This window comes from Doryrhamphus excisus, chromosome 9 (assembly GCF_030265055.1).
Source record: "Doryrhamphus excisus isolate RoL2022-K1 chromosome 9, RoL_Dexc_1.0, whole genome shotgun sequence".
Classification (NCBI taxonomy): Eukaryota; Metazoa; Chordata; class Actinopteri; order Syngnathiformes; family Syngnathidae; genus Doryrhamphus; species Doryrhamphus excisus.
The window spans coordinates 5216563-5233507 of NC_080474.1; the positions used below are offsets into that span (position 1 = coordinate 5216563).

At 37.5% G+C, this 16945-nt stretch overlaps 1 protein-coding gene across 3 annotated transcripts in view; it reads right to left on the minus strand.

Annotated features, from left to right (window-relative positions):
* Nucleotides 1-768: 768 nt before the first annotated feature.
* Nucleotides 769-16945, minus strand: part of LOC131135892 (dehydrogenase/reductase SDR family member on chromosome X-like) — a 47784-nt gene continuing 31607 nt past the window's right edge. For all 3 annotated transcript variants that reach the window (XM_058082306.1, XM_058082305.1, XM_058082304.1), the window contains 4 exons: nt 10675-10776; nt 9447-9654; nt 9153-9360; nt 769-6366 (listed from right to left, as the gene is read on the minus strand). In XM_058082306.1, coding sequence (XP_057938289.1) covers nt 6187-6366; nt 9153-9360; nt 9447-9654; nt 10675-10776 — 698 coding nt within the window. In that variant the 3' untranslated portion in view covers nt 769-6186. The remainder of the gene's footprint in view (nt 6367-9152; nt 9361-9446; nt 9655-10674; nt 10777-16945) is intronic.

Here is a 16945-nt window from a genome sequence, read left to right on the forward strand (position 1 = left end):
TTACATTGATTATGTTGCGGGTCGGGTGGTTAGCGCACAGACCTCACAGCGAGGAGACCAGGGTTCAATTCCACGCTCGGCTATCTCTGTGTGGAGTTTGCATGTTCTCCCCGTGCATGCGTGGGTTTTTTTTCCGGGTACTCCAGTTTCCTCCCACATTCCAAAAACATGCTAGGTTAATTAGCGACTCCAAATCGTCCATAGGTATGAATGTGAGTGTGAATGGTTGTTTGTCTATATGTGCCCTGTGATTGGCTGGCGATCAGTCCAGATATTCAATACATTTTTAATAGCAACACTATGTTTAAGAACTATTTAGTAAAGCAGGTTCTCTATGCTCTATAACTATAAAAAATACTCCATTTATAACTAAGGAATCCTACTGGGCGGAAATTCACTTATCACAGCTGGGTTTGGAACCAATTAACAGTCACCTTTAACAATGACTGCTCACAGCCAATGAAAGGAGAGATGGTTGTATTCTGCGTATATACTGTATAATATATATATATAACCATAACATTTGACAGCAGAGGCCGCAGTCATAATAAAGTGGATCAAATGTGCGACTAGAGAGATGAGGAAAAAAAGGTTCACTCCAGTGCACTCGTAGCAAATGAGAGCTTGATGGTGTGTGTGATCCGTGGCTGAAGTTCAGACCGCGCTGGAGGCTCATCGTCTCACGCTGCGTGTCATCACACACACACACACACACACACACTGACTGAAGTTTCTCGCTCACACATTGTCAAGGACGGAGAACCGGAGTTGACACCATGATATGTTTATTGAGAGGCTTTGGATTATAGAAAAGGTGGCGACTACTGCTGGAATGTCACAACCATGGACAGAAAAAAAAACATTGTTGCCCCGCTCACATCCATCTCCAAGTTTTACAGCAATGCACGGGACGAGACAGATTCACAGTTTGAACAAGATCATTTTCTACATGGAAAAGTCACAGTTAAGGTACACAATAATGGGGAGAATTTACTTTTACAAGGCAAAAAAATGCAAGATCTCAACATGAAATCAGGTTAAAAAAAACAAAAAACACAACAGTTGTGCATGTTTGGTCAAATCAACAGGGATTGACACTGGATTTGCGCGTGCAAACTTCATGTGCACGGATTCGACTCTCACACCCAAGGGAGAAAACGCAACATGTGCACAAAAATGACTGAATATTCGCCAGTTCATCTGCCGGCTAATATAATACTTTCTTCCTATACATATACACATTTAGGGATTTAAACAACTGGGAACTGAACTGGGAACATTTAATATAAATGTCATTCCAGCTCAGTCAGAAGAAGTCGACTAACAGCTTCCGTGGTTTGCAGCCTTCCACCACGCTTTAAAACGAGCAAAATCACACGCAGATAAAAAACGATTTAAAACGATGACAGGAGTAAAACACATACAGAAAAAAAACAAAAACGAGACACGGTTTTACTGGAGCGGTTTCTGCCCTTTTTCGTTTGTACTGCGAAATAAAGACCCAACACGTTTTGTCATGTGCGGAACTCCTCCAGAGGGCGCTGCTACATGTTGTGTAGTATGCAACATATTTCTTTCATACAGAAAAACTTTTTGGCGCATAGCAAAATAGTCCACTAAATCAAGAGCACCCTACATTGTCCATGTACAGTCGTCCAAATGTGAATTTCTATGACGTACGATTCAATATTAATAAATATTTTCGCCACTTTCTTCTAAATAAGGACATATTAAGTGAATAAACCATTTAAGACATAAATAATACACAGTAGAGATGTTCCCTGAGGAACCGTATTGATGATTCTAGTGCCTGTCTCTTTTAGCAATTAGTGACACCTAGTGGCCAATGTAGAATACAATATTACATTAATAATTTGAATGCATCTTTTGCCTTGTTAATTTTTTTAATTCACTTAGCCATTGTTATGCTTGAAAATGCTTAATTTAGGCCAAGAATAAGTACAATTTGATTTAATTATTTAAAACTAATAGTCAGTATTCCACCATGAAACAGCAATTATTAATTAATTTTTTAAAAACTATGCAAGATGGAAGAAATAATGTTCAAACTGTGATGTTGCCAGGGACGACTGATTTTTTTTTATTTATTGAGAGGGGTTTCTAAATAACCCACCTTGCAGCCAAATTTAATAATCACTTTTAATCAGATTAGTTGGATTTACATTAATTACTATCTTTTTTTTGGTGTTCCATAAAACATTTACATTTACTAACTAACTAGCATCCTCGTCTGGGACACACCCTCACATTCTTCTCCATCTCATCTTTGGAAAAAGGATGGCCTCAGTTGGTAAAAACAAAAAACAAGATCACTTTTGAAGGAGATGTACTTTATGCACTAGCCTTGCGTTTTTTGTTTTTTTTTTTGCCTTGCAAGGACGGAGGTTTATTTGCTCCTGCGGGACCCAGTTTGGTTGTTTTGTTTTTTTAGGCGGCATCTTACAATCAAAAACAAGCAAGCCCTCAAGTTGCAAACATTGCACACAAAATGAGGATAGAAAATTCAAATGAAAACAACATACTCTGACACAAAACTGCTGCTACTACCAAAGTAAAAATGCTTCAAATTAGTTAGGTTTGCTTACATGTTGAATAATAAAACAGGAAGTGAACACAGCCCTGTTAAAATACCAGTGTAATAAAAGAAACCAAACAATAAAATAAACAGTCTATCGGTAGGAAAAATAATTACAAGAAAAAATTATTTGGGAGATTGACGAGAAAATATCATGTGCTATACATGGAATATTTTCCATTTTATTGTGATTTTTAAAAATGTATTTGAAGTTTTTAACCACATTTCATCCCCTGGTTATGAATTTAATATTTTCAATAGTTATTTTTTATTTTAATTTTTAATCAATTATTTTGAGATTTTAACAACATTTCATCCACTGGTTAGGAATGGAATATTTTCCATTGCTTTTATTTTTTTAACCTTAATTTAAAAAAATAATATTTTTTAAACAACATTCCATCCACTGTTAAGAATGGAATATTTTCTAACTCAACATGTGTGTGCTAGATAACAGAGAGGAAAATATTCCATTCCATGCTATACATGGAATATTTTCCATTTTATTGTGATTTTTTAAAATGTATTTGATGTTTTTAACCACATTTCGTCCCCTGGTTAGGAATGGAATATTTTCAATAGTTATTTTTTATTTTAATTTTTAATAAATTATTTTGAGATTTTAACAACATTTCATCCACTGGTTAGGAATGGAATATTTTCCATTGCTTTTATTTTTTTAACCTTAATTTTAAAAAATAATATTTTTCCACTGTTAAGAATGGAATATTTTCTAACTCAACATGTGTGTGTTAGATAACAGAGAGGAAAATATTCCATTCCGAACAAAAATGCATGTACTTAAAATACAAAGACTGTGTATTTTTGATCCTGTAATACGCATGAACACATCGCCACTCCCCGGGTACATAGATTGTTTTTCTCTTGGAGATGAATCAAGTTGCATTTTGTCGGTTTTAGTTTGGAGTTCAAGTCTCTAGTATTTTGGCGATGGCACAGTGTGAGCTGGTATTTTAAGATGCATGTGTTCACTTTCTATGTTATCAGTGCAGAGTGCAAAGCTGGGAAAACAGTGACATATCTGGAAAATAAATTGGAATGCTCCAAAAAAAAAAAAAAAAAAAAAAAAAATCAATATGGATGGCCATATCAGCCAGCTCAGTCGTTGGAGGCTAATCAAAGCCTAATTTAACGGATGAGGAGCTACATTGTCATTCAAACCCTCACACCAGCGACTGCCTTGCTTGAGCTGGATGATGAAGTGAGGTTTTCTGCATCACTACCGCCCCCATCCGCTCCCACCCCTCCTCATATGATATGTGCTTCCTGTGCCATTTCTAAAGCGCAGCACACAGCCACTGTTTGGAGGACACACAAGGTCATCCATTCACACCAGTCTATAAGATGCTGGTCTGAAAGCTGCCCAGAGTACGAGTGGTGCTAGAATAATGGATACCCATTGGTGAGCACCTGAACACACCACGGCCTAGATTTTCACAAACGAGGACAGGTCCTCTGAAGGAGATTACCGTATTTTTTTAAGAATTTTTTTCAACAATTTATCCTATTTTAAAATGTGAATTCATCATGAATGACTTGAACCAAGAAGTGAACTTTGTCGTCGACAGCCACAAGCGGGTGCTTTTGGCGAATTCAATAGCTTCAGTGATATGGAATGCGATTGGGAGTTCGGTGAAGTAGCTTAATTTGCTAGTTAACTGCCGTATGTCAATTTTGTGTATCCAGCCTCCCGGGTATGCTCCAGTGTAGCTGAATAATTGTTACTGTAACTGTAACTGTGTTACATTAACATACTGGACATCATCAGCCTGTGTGCTATTACATGGTCTTGAATTATGGGAAATCAATTTAGAAATTCATAGTCTTTTGAAACTTTTCGATTTTTTCATTTTTTTTCGTCTTCATGACGCATTATTTGACTGATAGGAATTTCATTCCTGAGTAGAGCTGCAACAATTAATCACTGAATGGTTGGTTAATCAATTATCCAATTAATGAACAGCTCTCTTGGTATTTGATTAATCGTTTTTTAATTAAAAACAAATATCCTCCAATCTCAAAGTCTCTCAAAGGTGAACATTTTTTAATTTCCTAAATAATTCATGAAAGCGGACCTGTTATCTTTGTGTTCTAGACAAAAGATTAGTTTTGAGTTTGGAAAATTCTGATATGTTGCGGAGATTATTTGATTAATCGAAACAAGAAGCTTCAGATTAATCAACTAAGAAAATAATCGTTGGTTAACCAATTCAACCTTTTCTGTGTGCTCTTGTTCTTGGTCTTGAATTGTGTTAAATTAATCTCTAAATAAATCGGATTTACAGTCCAGGACATTTATGACATATTTTTTGACTGATGCAATTTCTACGACTTATAGTTCGGAAAATATCTGACGTTCAGCGAAGAAAAAGGCTAGTGTCAGGCTGTCCTACAGAGCAATCATATTGCTTCACGTACAACTGATCATAATCGTAAATGGTTGCGTTTGGGAGATAAACTGTTCCATCTTCACAGTCAGAATGTTTGATCACAGTGGTGAACAACAGAAGTGTTTGTTTGCCGTGTGCTTGTTTAGAGAACCGTGCCTGGATGTACTGGCTGCAATGTTTATGAATGACTGTGTGTGTGTGTGTGTGTGTTTGTGTGTGAGCTTAGCAGATGAAGCTTGAGTCTCGCCACTGGGAAATCTCACACCCACAATACAGTGGGCGCGGCGCCAGATGAAGATTGGGAAGCAGCAGGGAACCAATCACAGCTTGATTATCGAAGGGGGAAAAAAATGCCTTTTTGTGTTTCTTTGCCCTTTTTCCTGGCTTAAATTTGTTACGATCTGGGCGTTGTTGTGCAAAATTGGATCCAGAACTCAAGTTCGGGAGCTGGGGATTAAGACGGTCCATAAAGGAAAATGGGGACAGACTGCAACAGCATTGTTTTACCCTTTTACTTTTTATGCCTGTGAGCAAATCCCGCTTTTTGGAAAACTGTGTTTCTCCCAAACAAAAGCGCTACCAAAAGGGGGTCGGAGGGATTACTCCCCAAAAAATACCCTACTTTCTATATTTAGTTGCCGCTCAAGTAGCATTATATCAGTCACTGTGAAGGTCTTTTGTTGGTTTGCTGACAGTTGGAAGGCTCAAGAGAGAAGGTCCACGTGAAGACGGAACACGGACAAACGCACTCAAAAGTGCTCCCCGTCAAATGGTGACATCATGAGGCGATGGAAGAATCACCGAGGTGGTAAAACTCAGTGATGACATCACTGCAGCGAGGCCGTGCTCAGCTTTGACCAACATTTTTTAAACATATGGCCAGCGTCGGCCAATATGGATGGTTTGTCCCGAATGGGAAAAGTGTTGGGAATAGTTAGTCAGCCTACTCACTGGACAGAAGTGACGTTAAGGCAGTCAGTACTTATGGCAAAAACATCAAACGCTGGTCCAAACCGAAGTTTACGACCATGTTTGCTAGCTCACAGTGACAAACAGAACAAGAACTGTAGCCCTTCTTAGGCAGGACGACTAAAGCAAAGCGATCCGTAAAAAGATAATCACTGTCCAGTCTGCGTGTGGATTGTGAGATAACACAAACTGCAACAACAGACAGTTTAGTTACTCCTGGGCCAGAAACCTGTGACTGATTTCCCAAAAGACCTGCTGCACGTGAGGGTCAAAGGTGGTAGGCGTTGTCCTCTCTCGGCACCCGTTGGCCCAGTAGCCTCCTCCGCAGTCGCCCTCCAATGCTGGTGACAGGGCAGCAAACAGGACGGTGGCGGCACCCTGTGCAGGAGTCTGTGGAAACAAATGATGATGATAATGATGGTAATAATGATAAAGATTATAACAATAATGATAATGATAATGATATTCCCTAAGCTAATTTTCCCCAAAATTACAACTTTATTTTGTTTCGTCAGTTTCTCATATAATTTTTTTTCCCAAGCTAATTTTCCCCAAAATTACAACTTTATTTTGTTTCGTCAGTTTCTCATAATTTTTTTCCCCAAGCTAATTTTCCCCAAAAATTACAACTTTATTTTGTTTCGTCAGTTTCTCATATAATTTTTTTTCCCAAGCGAATTTTCCCCAAAATTACAACTTTATTTTGTTTTGTCAGTTTCTCATATTTTTTCCCCAAGCTAATTTTCCCCAAAATTAGAACTTTATTTTGTTTCGTCAGTTTTTCATAATTTTTTTACCCAAGCTAATTTTCCCCAAAATGACAACTTTATTTTGTTTCGTCAGTTTCTCAGAATTTTTTTCCCCAAGCTAATTTTCCCCCAAATTACAAATTTATTTTGTTTCGTCAGTTTCTCATATAATTTTTTTCCCCAAGCTAATTTTCTCCAAAATTACAACTTTATTTTGTTTCGTCAGTTTCTCAGAATTTTTTTTCCTCAAGCTAATTTTCCCCAAAATTACAACTTTATTTTGTTTTGTCAGTTTCTCATAATTTTTTTCCCCAAGCTAATTTTCCCCAAATTTACAACTTTATTTTGTTTTGTCAGTTGAATGTCGACTATATTGTGTAGTGTGAGTGTAAAGGTGACTGTAGGGGTGTTATTTCATATCCAGAGGGTGATAATAATGTTAAAAACCATATTTACAAGGTTTTATATATTCTATCTTCAAAAATATTCCAAGTATATTCAGTATACGGAATCCTAATTTGCAGAAATTCATTTGTCACGATCGAATCTGGAACCAATTAACCGCGATAAACGAGGGATTACTGTGTAAATAATAATAATATGACATGGCAACACCAAAGCTGGGACTTTAAGGCCTCAGGGAATTCTTGTAGTAAATTGTAGCAAAAAAAAACCATCTTCTTTGAATGCATCGTCATGATCATACACTTTCCTGCTTGACATGGAAGGTGTTGTGACAGGCGAGAAAAACAGTTTGTGCATTACAATGATGGCGTGGATGGTGTGTGTGTGTGTGTGTGTGTGCGTGCTAGCGAATGGCATGCATGCGTGTGTGTGATTAATGTGTTTGTGTATGTGGGGCAGAACCAACCCAAAGGTTGTGCTCACAGGCAAGTCCCTGTGACAATTGCAGTTTGAGCTCAAACACGCACACAAGTCCCCTTACATTAAATCCCGACAACATTAACAGCAGCCTGTGGCCGCCGCTTCAAGCTACACTAAAAAAGTGAACAGCCTCCCTCATTTTTTTTAGCACTTGTCCAGTCCTCTGATGGAGGTCTCGCTAACTTACAACTATTTTCTCGTCATTTTTTTCAAACTTTTTCAGTTTCCTTGTTGAATTCTAATTATATGAACGCGCCACAGGCAAATAATAAAACAGCCACAGGCTGCAAATGAGGCTCCTGCATAAAGTTGCACTTTTTACCCATAGGAGCCCCCTGTGGTCCCTCGCATAACAAAGATGAATTTGTGATGTAATTGAATTACACAGAGCAAACCGGACTCTTTCTGTTAAGGAATACGCATCTGCCTTGGAGACTTTGTGTCTATAAATACCGTATTTTCCAAACTATAAGTCACACTTTTTTTCATAGGTTGGCTCTTACTGCGACTTATACTCCAGAATGATTTATAAATGAAAAAAAAAAATCTCTTACTCCTTAACAGTTCAATATTTAAACTGTAGACAAAGTGACACATTTTTTTACAAAATGAAAATTTTTCTCTTTTTTTTAAATTTTTCTAAGGAATTAATAAAGTTAATAAATGTAAATTGTCCATTTTGTTACAAATGAAAACCGAAAAAATAAAATGCATAACATTTTCTGGGAGAAAAATGACTCCTACATAATATTACAAGTTTATTCTCATAAAATTGACACATTTTTTTTTACAAAATGAAAATTTTTCTCTTAAAGTTTTGACCTTGACCTTATTTTTTCAACGTCTGCAGTTTTTATTAATATTCTTGTACATTTTTTTCTCATCATCATGTTACTCGCATAATAATTTGACTTTATTCTCATATTATAATTAAGATATATAAGTAAAGATAGATACAGCCTTCAAAAAAATAACACAATACTCCCTCTCCACCTCACAATATGAATTTGGCATGTTAACTCTACCACAGCTTTTCAAAATAAATTAATTGATACATTATTGCTGTTTTGTGCTTGGCTGTGGCCGATTATTAGTAAAAAAAATATGCATATTTTACGCATTTTCAAGCATAAAAATGACTATATGAACTAAAATATAAACATATGTTAATTCAGAAGAGCGCTCTAATAATGTTTAAAAAATGGAGCAAAAGTCGTAAAGAGGTTTACAAGGTCTAACTACCAAAATATTTAAACAGTAGACGTTAGCTTACAAAGAACACAAAGAACACAAATAGTGCAAATAGTGAAATTTGCAGCTGAAAACAGTAATCGAACCTATTCAGCCTGTTCTCTATTCTTTTATAAATGTTAGAACTTGCCTTCCAAGGGGACGTAATGTCTGTTTTGGTCAAGTAGTTTGTAAAATAAATTATCCGCAAAAATTATTTGTGGATTGAGAAATGTGTCTAGTTTGGGGAATTCATGTCCCGTATTAAAAGTCTTTGAGAAGAACAAGATAAGTCTGTGCACAGTACCGTACCCTGAATAGCAAGCGTGACGCAACACCTTGTGCCAGGCGGAGTGGAGTCCAAAGGTGGCGATAGAGATCAGTGTCCACCATACCAGGATCCACAGCGCATGAACTCACTGGTAAACCTCCATGTCGCAGCTCCTGGTGGAGGTGGGAGCTGAATAAGAGCTGTGCCAGCTTACTTTGACAGTAAGCTCCGTGGGCTGAATAGCAGCGGCTGAGGGGTAAGAACATTGTCGCACATTTATATTGGCCTTACATTGAACTGCGTTACACAGGCTTACTGTATGTGTGAGAGCCTACTTGCTATTCAAGTCATCCAGCCGGATCTCGCCGACGCAGTGCGCAGAGGACGAAACGTTGACCACACGGGAGAAGTTACCAGATTTGCCGCTGCGTTTCAGCGTGTCAAGGAGCAGCCAGGTTAACAAGAAGTGGCCCAGATAGTTCACACTGAAGTGCACCTCAAATCCATCCTGGGTGCGACCCTCGGGAACCAGCATGACACCCGCTGCACACACAAGCGTGTGACACACACATGTAATCATGGATTCAATCACTCAGGGGCTCTAATTAAGGGTTAGTGGTCTTCTAATTGTAACTGGCTGATTGAGAATCCAACTAAAAGAGGTCCATGATCTATTCATAGCATTAGATAAATAAAGGTGAGGTATGAAACCACCTTTAAGAGGATTTGGGTATGCTCTTGTTGTTCATCTTGGTTGCCTAACGAATAAAAAGGAGTTAATAAAGTTAATAAATGTAAATTGTCCCTTTTGTTACAAATGAAAACCCTAAAAATAAAATGCATAACAGTCATTTTCTGGGAGAAAAATGACTAAAAAATGTGTCAATTTCATGAGAATAAACTTGTAATATTATGTGGGATATTACAAGTTTATTTTCATAAAATTGACACATTTTTTACAAAATAAAAATTTTAATCTTAAATCTTAAAGTTTTTTTTTCAATGTCTGCAGTTTTTTATTAATATTCTTTACATTCTTTTCATAATGATGTTACTCGCACAATAATAAATTTGACTTTATTCTCATATTATAATAAGATATATAAATAAAGATATATACACCATTTTCCATAGCATATTCTGCCATCAAAAAAAATAACACAATACTCCCTCTCCACCTCACAATATGAATTTGGCATGTTAACTCGACCACAGCTTTTCAAAATAAATTAATTGATACATCATTGCTGTTTTGTGCTTGGCTTTCAAGCATAAAAATGACTATATGAACTAAAATATAAACATATGTCAATTCAGAAGAGCGCTCTAATAATGTTAAAAAAACGTAGCGAAAGTCTAACTACCAAAATGTTGCATTTAAAATGAAAACCTTGAGGAAATTGACTTGTCACGGTCGAGTCTCGAACTAATTAACCACAATAAATAAGGGATTATTGTCAAAATAATAATAATAATATCACATAGCTGGGACTGTACTTCTTCAGGTAATTTTTTTATTAATTTGTCAAAAAAAATACAGTAGGGGACAAAATTATCACTCACCATTATTGACCAGGATATTGAGTGGTAAATCACGCGCCTTGAAGCTTTGGACGAACTGACGGACAGACTGCAGAGAAGCGAGGTCCAGTTTCTGGAACTCCACTAGAGAAGACACACACAATAGGACATTGTCATTATTGTTTTCGGTGGGAATACATCAAAGTGTTAATCAGCTCTTTAAGTGGCCTCTCTGACGTCTTGATTGACAGTACCGGCAGTTGTTGTACAGTATGGGCACTACAAGGTCAAGCCAAGGTCTTTGTTCTGATATCTGTCATAGCGTGATATACTGTACTATTATATCCAGGGATATAGCACATAATTCCCATGCCACCCTATTTGTTTTTCTTTCCCAGGGTACATGATGTTGAGGTGCAATGAGAACATTTTATGTAAATGCATATAATTATTCATTCATTCATTTTCTTCCGCTTATCCTCACGAGGGTCGCGGTGGTGATGGAGCCTATCCCAGCTGTCTTTGGTCAAGAGGCAGGGTACACACTGGACTGGTCGCCAGCCAATCACAGGGCACATATAGACAAACAACCATTCACACTCACATTCATACCTATGGACAATTTGGAGTCGCCAATTAACCTAGCATGTTTTTGGAATGTGGGAGGAAACCGGAGTACCCGGAGAAAATGACTGCAACCATAACCCTGTATTGAATGTAGTAGAGTAGAGTAGAGTAGAGTTTTCCCCCTTTGCCATTTCCCCATTCTTTAAATAAAATATCTTTATACATACTTACAAATGTTTATCAACAATCCCTGGGGCTGTCATTGTTTTTTTCATCTATGAAAGCTTTCAAGCATTTTTCCCCTTGATCTACTTGTGCAAGTCAGAGATAAAGTGCATGCTTTAAACTGCTTATCTCCGGTTCATCTTCAGGTTGTTGTGTTCTTGTGGGGTCACTTTAACTAAGAGCTGTGATCTCATCCTCTTAAGAAATAACATTAAAGTGTTCTGCTTTCGACAAATGGTGGCGTTTGCTATCATGTAAATCACCACCGTCTACAGCACTGCACTGCAACAATGCTAATTTCCTACCCAAAGGACCCTCAACAAAGCCTTACTATACTGCTATGCTGGTTCTAATTATTTTATTTATATAGTTTTTGATGTTTATTAGAATGGGAGATGAAAGCATACTCTTCACCGAAGTGGTAAGGATTGCAGTGCTCATGACACCAAAACACATATATACTGTATTTTTATTTTTGTCATGCAAATTACTGTACTGTACAGTAATTGTACAGTACTGTATTTTCTATATTATGCCCACTTGTTGTGTGGCAGCCTGTTTTTTAAGCCTGCTCACACATTTCCAAAAGTTGCAATTTGCTGCATCACATTCATCAGTATTATGTTTAACACATTGCAAGGACAGTTATTTTGATACTGCGCCTCCAAGGAAGGGAAGTTTGACACTCCCAGACAGATGGCCAGTCAGTAAATTCACATTTTTCTAACACAAACCACAAATTTTACAATAATATGGGTTTTCATGCCAAATTAATTAATGTATGTTGTAGTCTCTGCATAGACCTGCCCCACTGGAGCTAGGGTCTGGACATGGCTGGGCCGCATCAGGTTTTCCAAAAAAAAAAAAAAAAAAACCATTTATTAAAAACAGAAAAATGAATAAACTTTGCTTTGGTTTCGATTGTCTACAAGAAAAGCTCTGACAAAACATTCCACTGTTCTCAAATATCTTACTTTTTATTTTTCTACACAAAATAAGATGAAAAATAAATAAACAAATCAAGAATAAAGAAAATCAATCAGTAATAAATAAATATAATAATAATAATAAAACGGCAAATTGTTGGTGGGTAGACAAATTATTTATTTCAGATTAAAATTAACAAAGCATTATTAGAGCCCTGTAGACATGACAAAACATGACTATAGTCACATTTATACTCTTTTTATTTACAACATATTGCGCAACTGCAGGGTCTTCAGACACATGCTAACTCGCAAACTAGAAAGCTAGCGACCTAAACGGTAGCCTTCAAGTTATTTCCTTTAAACTTAAATAGCCAAAAACTTACCACTTCCACACGGATAGGGAGGATAACTATGAACAGTTATTTAACCTTTAACATGAACATTAATCAAACGTAATAATTTTTTCTGGGTACATGATACCATACAGCATCCATATCAAACTTGCGCGGGCCGCACTAACATTAAAGTTTCATATCAAGGCGGGGGCCTCAAACTAGTGTCCTGCAGGCCACATTTGGCCCACGGGCCGCGTGTTTGAGACCCCTGATCTAAAGTATCTAAAGTAGCAACATGCGACTGTTTGTTTATCGGCCACTCAACTCATTTAAAAAAAGAAAACTAGAGAAAACCAAAAAAAGAGCCCTCATATACTTTGATTTTACTGTTTGTGGCCCTTGCTGGGAAAAGTCTGGACAACCCTGATCTAAATCATGAAAATATGTTGTAACCGCTGCAGGTACAGTATACTGCAAAAGTACAAGAAAGAAGCGTCGGCCTTTAAAAGCATTCACATTCAAGCAACGTGCCATGTTATGGCAGCACGGCTGAAAGGGGGTCAAAGTATAATAAAAAAAAGCGCAAAGGACGGAGGGGGGGCAAGGAAAGGGGGGTGGGGGGTTGATGGAGCTGATAGAAGAAAAGGCGGCTGTGACAGATGGAAGTGCAGTGAAGCCCGATAGCGACCTTATTGACCTGCCGTGTCGCTCACCTCCTGCTGAGTGTGTGCATCGGTGTGAGTGAAGATGGAGGGAGGGGGGGAGCAAAGATCTGATATGTTGTAAGTAAACAGTATATTTTTAGTGTATGTATATTTGACTTTCACTTGTGCAGCCAAGCAAAAGCAAAAAAAAAATATATGTATAGTATACATCTCTGTGTGCTTGCCTGTCAGTGCTCTCCTGTCCTCTTCATTGGCTTCCCTTAGGACCCCTGTCAAGACAGGCCAGTCATATCTAGAGAGCCCACTGGGAGCAAAAAGACATCGATTGGACGGGTCTGTTGGTGTCAGACCTCTTTTAATACCGTCAGATCTTCTATAAGCCTCTACTTCCTGCACACTGGAGCCCAGCACACTGATTTTTTTTTTTTTTTGCAAGAAGGAATTATTGAAACCATTAGCTGCTCTTAGAGATAAAACACTACACCCTTCTGGACTCAACTTAGTTGGGGAACCACTGGGTGAGACTAGGTCGCATCAAGTATTCCACAAAGATTTCAAGTATTAAAAAAACATAAACATAAAAATAAAATATAGTGTAGAGTCACTCGGAGTGCTTCTTCTGGCTTCCCACCACGCCTTGCAGGACGTGTTTTGTAAAAAGTTGCAAAAATTATGTGTTTGAGAGTTAACGTAGTACTCCCAATTGTGTTAGTGTTTGGTCCCTGCGAGTTTAGCTTATTGCTTCAATTAAAGAGCCTTTTCCTTCATTCCTCACTGGTGAGTAGGTCAGTCTACTAATCTTGTTTACACAAGTACCTGATAACAAACACAATAGAAGGAATGTCTAATCAAACCTAATGTGTGAAAAAAAAAATCAAATGTTTTATTGTTTGTTATTGTATTAATGTTAACTAATATTAACTACTACACCCAAAAAAAAACAAATATGGCTACTATTTGATGCAGTTTTAAGCCCCCAAAAAAAGAACCACAAGGTAGCACAAGGACATTTTATAAAAACTGGGCCTGCATCCCTCCCATGGAACTACTGTTTAAAGTTTAACCCAACACGTGCACACACAGTTTGGTTGTGAAATGTCAAATATTAAAATTTGTGTCAAAGTGAATGTATCTTTTCACAAAAAATCCCTTTTTGGTGAAATTTTATTACAGTCTGCCGCGATTTCCATTTCCATCAGGAATCTCATCCACCCATCTATCATTTTCCGAGGTTGGGTTGCAGGGGGAAGCAGCCTAAGATGAGAATCCCAGATTTCTCTCTCTGTGCCTGTTTTGTGCAGCTCCTCCAGATGGATCGAATGGATAGTAGTCTCTCTAACGTGTTCTGGGTCTTCCCCTAGGCCTCCTAAAGCCACCTCATCTGGCCCCTCTCAATGCGGAGGAGCACTTTCTCTACTCTAGGCTGGGAAAGAGCACAGCCACTTCACGGAGGAAAAAAATTGTGCTTGTCCTTTCAGTTACTACACAAAAATCTTGACCACAAGTGAGGGTAAGAACGTAGCTAGGCCAATAAACAAATAAATATTACTATAAATATAAATATAACACCTCCACTTGGGCTGGATATCAGCCCCAACCTGGAGTTGCTCCCTGTTGTAGCCATATTTCCAATTCAACATTCCAGGCTCAACATTCTGGAGCTCATTTCCGGTCAGTTGACGTCCTGCTTTTATGTCCAGAATGTAATTATTCATGCTGAATGCAATATCAAAATCAGCCTACTAAATTATTGAAGCATGGTATTAGCATGAGCTCTGATTTGACAAATAACGTGTGTCCCAGTTACACAAAGGACACCAAAGCTGGCTTCAACGTGACTTGAACAGAATTTCAATAATAATGCTTGTTCATCAATGACTACAAAATGTTGTGCAGACATGATCAAAGCACAGTAATTCACCGTTAACTGGAGCAAGGCTCGATGATAACTATTCTCATTGCGCTCACTGACTCAGCAACTCCTAATCTTAGGTTTCTCGGTCTTTCCTCTCTTTAAGTGAATAGCAGTGCTAAAATTACACATGTGATTACCTCGGAGCTATAATATTTGATGATTGCACAGAACAGCTATCTATTACGATGACCGCTAATGACCATGTCATTTTCAGTGGTGATTTTTAATGCTCATGTGGACAACCGAATGGGAGAAAACTCCTCTAGCCCGGAACACTATGCACCATCTCAGTGTACACTTATAGCAAAGGACTCACTTCATCATTGTCTGCACAGCCCTTTACAGCTTAATGTCACCTTGACACTACCTGTACACTTGTACTCCACAAAAAAGTAAGTCCAAAAAAGTGTTTTCCTTGACATTACGTCAGGGGTCTCAAATTCAATTTACTTGGGGGCCACTGGAGCTAGGGTCTGGGCGAGGCTGTGCCGCATCAGGTTTTCCAAAAAACCCCCAAAAAATGCATTTATTAAAAACAGAAAAATGAATAAACTTTGCTTTTGTTCTGATTTTCTACAATAAAAGCTCTGATAAAACATTCCACTGTTCTCAAATATCTTAATTTTTATTTTTCTACACAAAATAAGATGAAAAATAAATAAACAAATCAAGAATAAAGAAAATCAATCAATCAGTAATAAATAAATATAATAATAATAATAATAAAACACCAAATAATAAAAACTTAAGAAACCACATATACGTAGTTGGTGGGTAGACAAATTATTTTTTTCAGATTAAAATTAACAAAGCATTATTAGAGCCCTGTAGACATGACAAAACACGACTATAGTCACATTTATTCTCTTTTTATTTACAACATATTGCGCAACTGCAGTGTCTTGAGACACATGCTAACTCGCAAACTAGAGAGCTAGCGACCTAAACGGTAGCCTTCAAGTTATTTCCTTTAAACTTAAATAGCCAAAAATTTACCACTTCCACACAGATAGGGAGGATAACTATTAACAGTTATTTAACCTTTAACATGAACATTAATCAAACGTAATAATTTTTTCTGGGTACATGATACCATACAGCATCCATATCAAACTTGCGTGGGCCGCACTAACATTAAACTTTCATATCAAGGCGGGGGCCTCAAACTAGTGTCCTGCGGGCCACATTTGGCCCGCGGGTCACGTGTTTGAGACCCCTGGATGGAGGTTACGCCCCATTCAAAAATGATTTGATGAATTGTGATAGAATGTCACGTTCAAATTGAAATTCAAAGGGATTTTCCCCCCCAAATATATTTGTAAATGGCGAAGTATAACCATTGCTTTTGCAGATGACTTCAGCATTTGATATGATAATGCTGATGTCTGCTGGAGATAAACTCATCAATGTGTGTGCATCAGTGTCTCACATCCACTGATGGATTGGATTTTTTTTTCGCCGATAAGACGGAATTTAATCACAACCGGCTGCAGTTATCTTCTACAGACAGCAATGCGAATTTATGGTGGATTTCTGCAATGGACTTAAGAAAAGTGAACAAAATGAAAAATTTTAATTAATTATTAAATTTCCTAATGAAAAATTAAGGTGACCGGAGGGTGTGTTCCAACTATAGGGGAGTGCTGGAAAGAAGGGTACAAAACATTTGTTAAACCT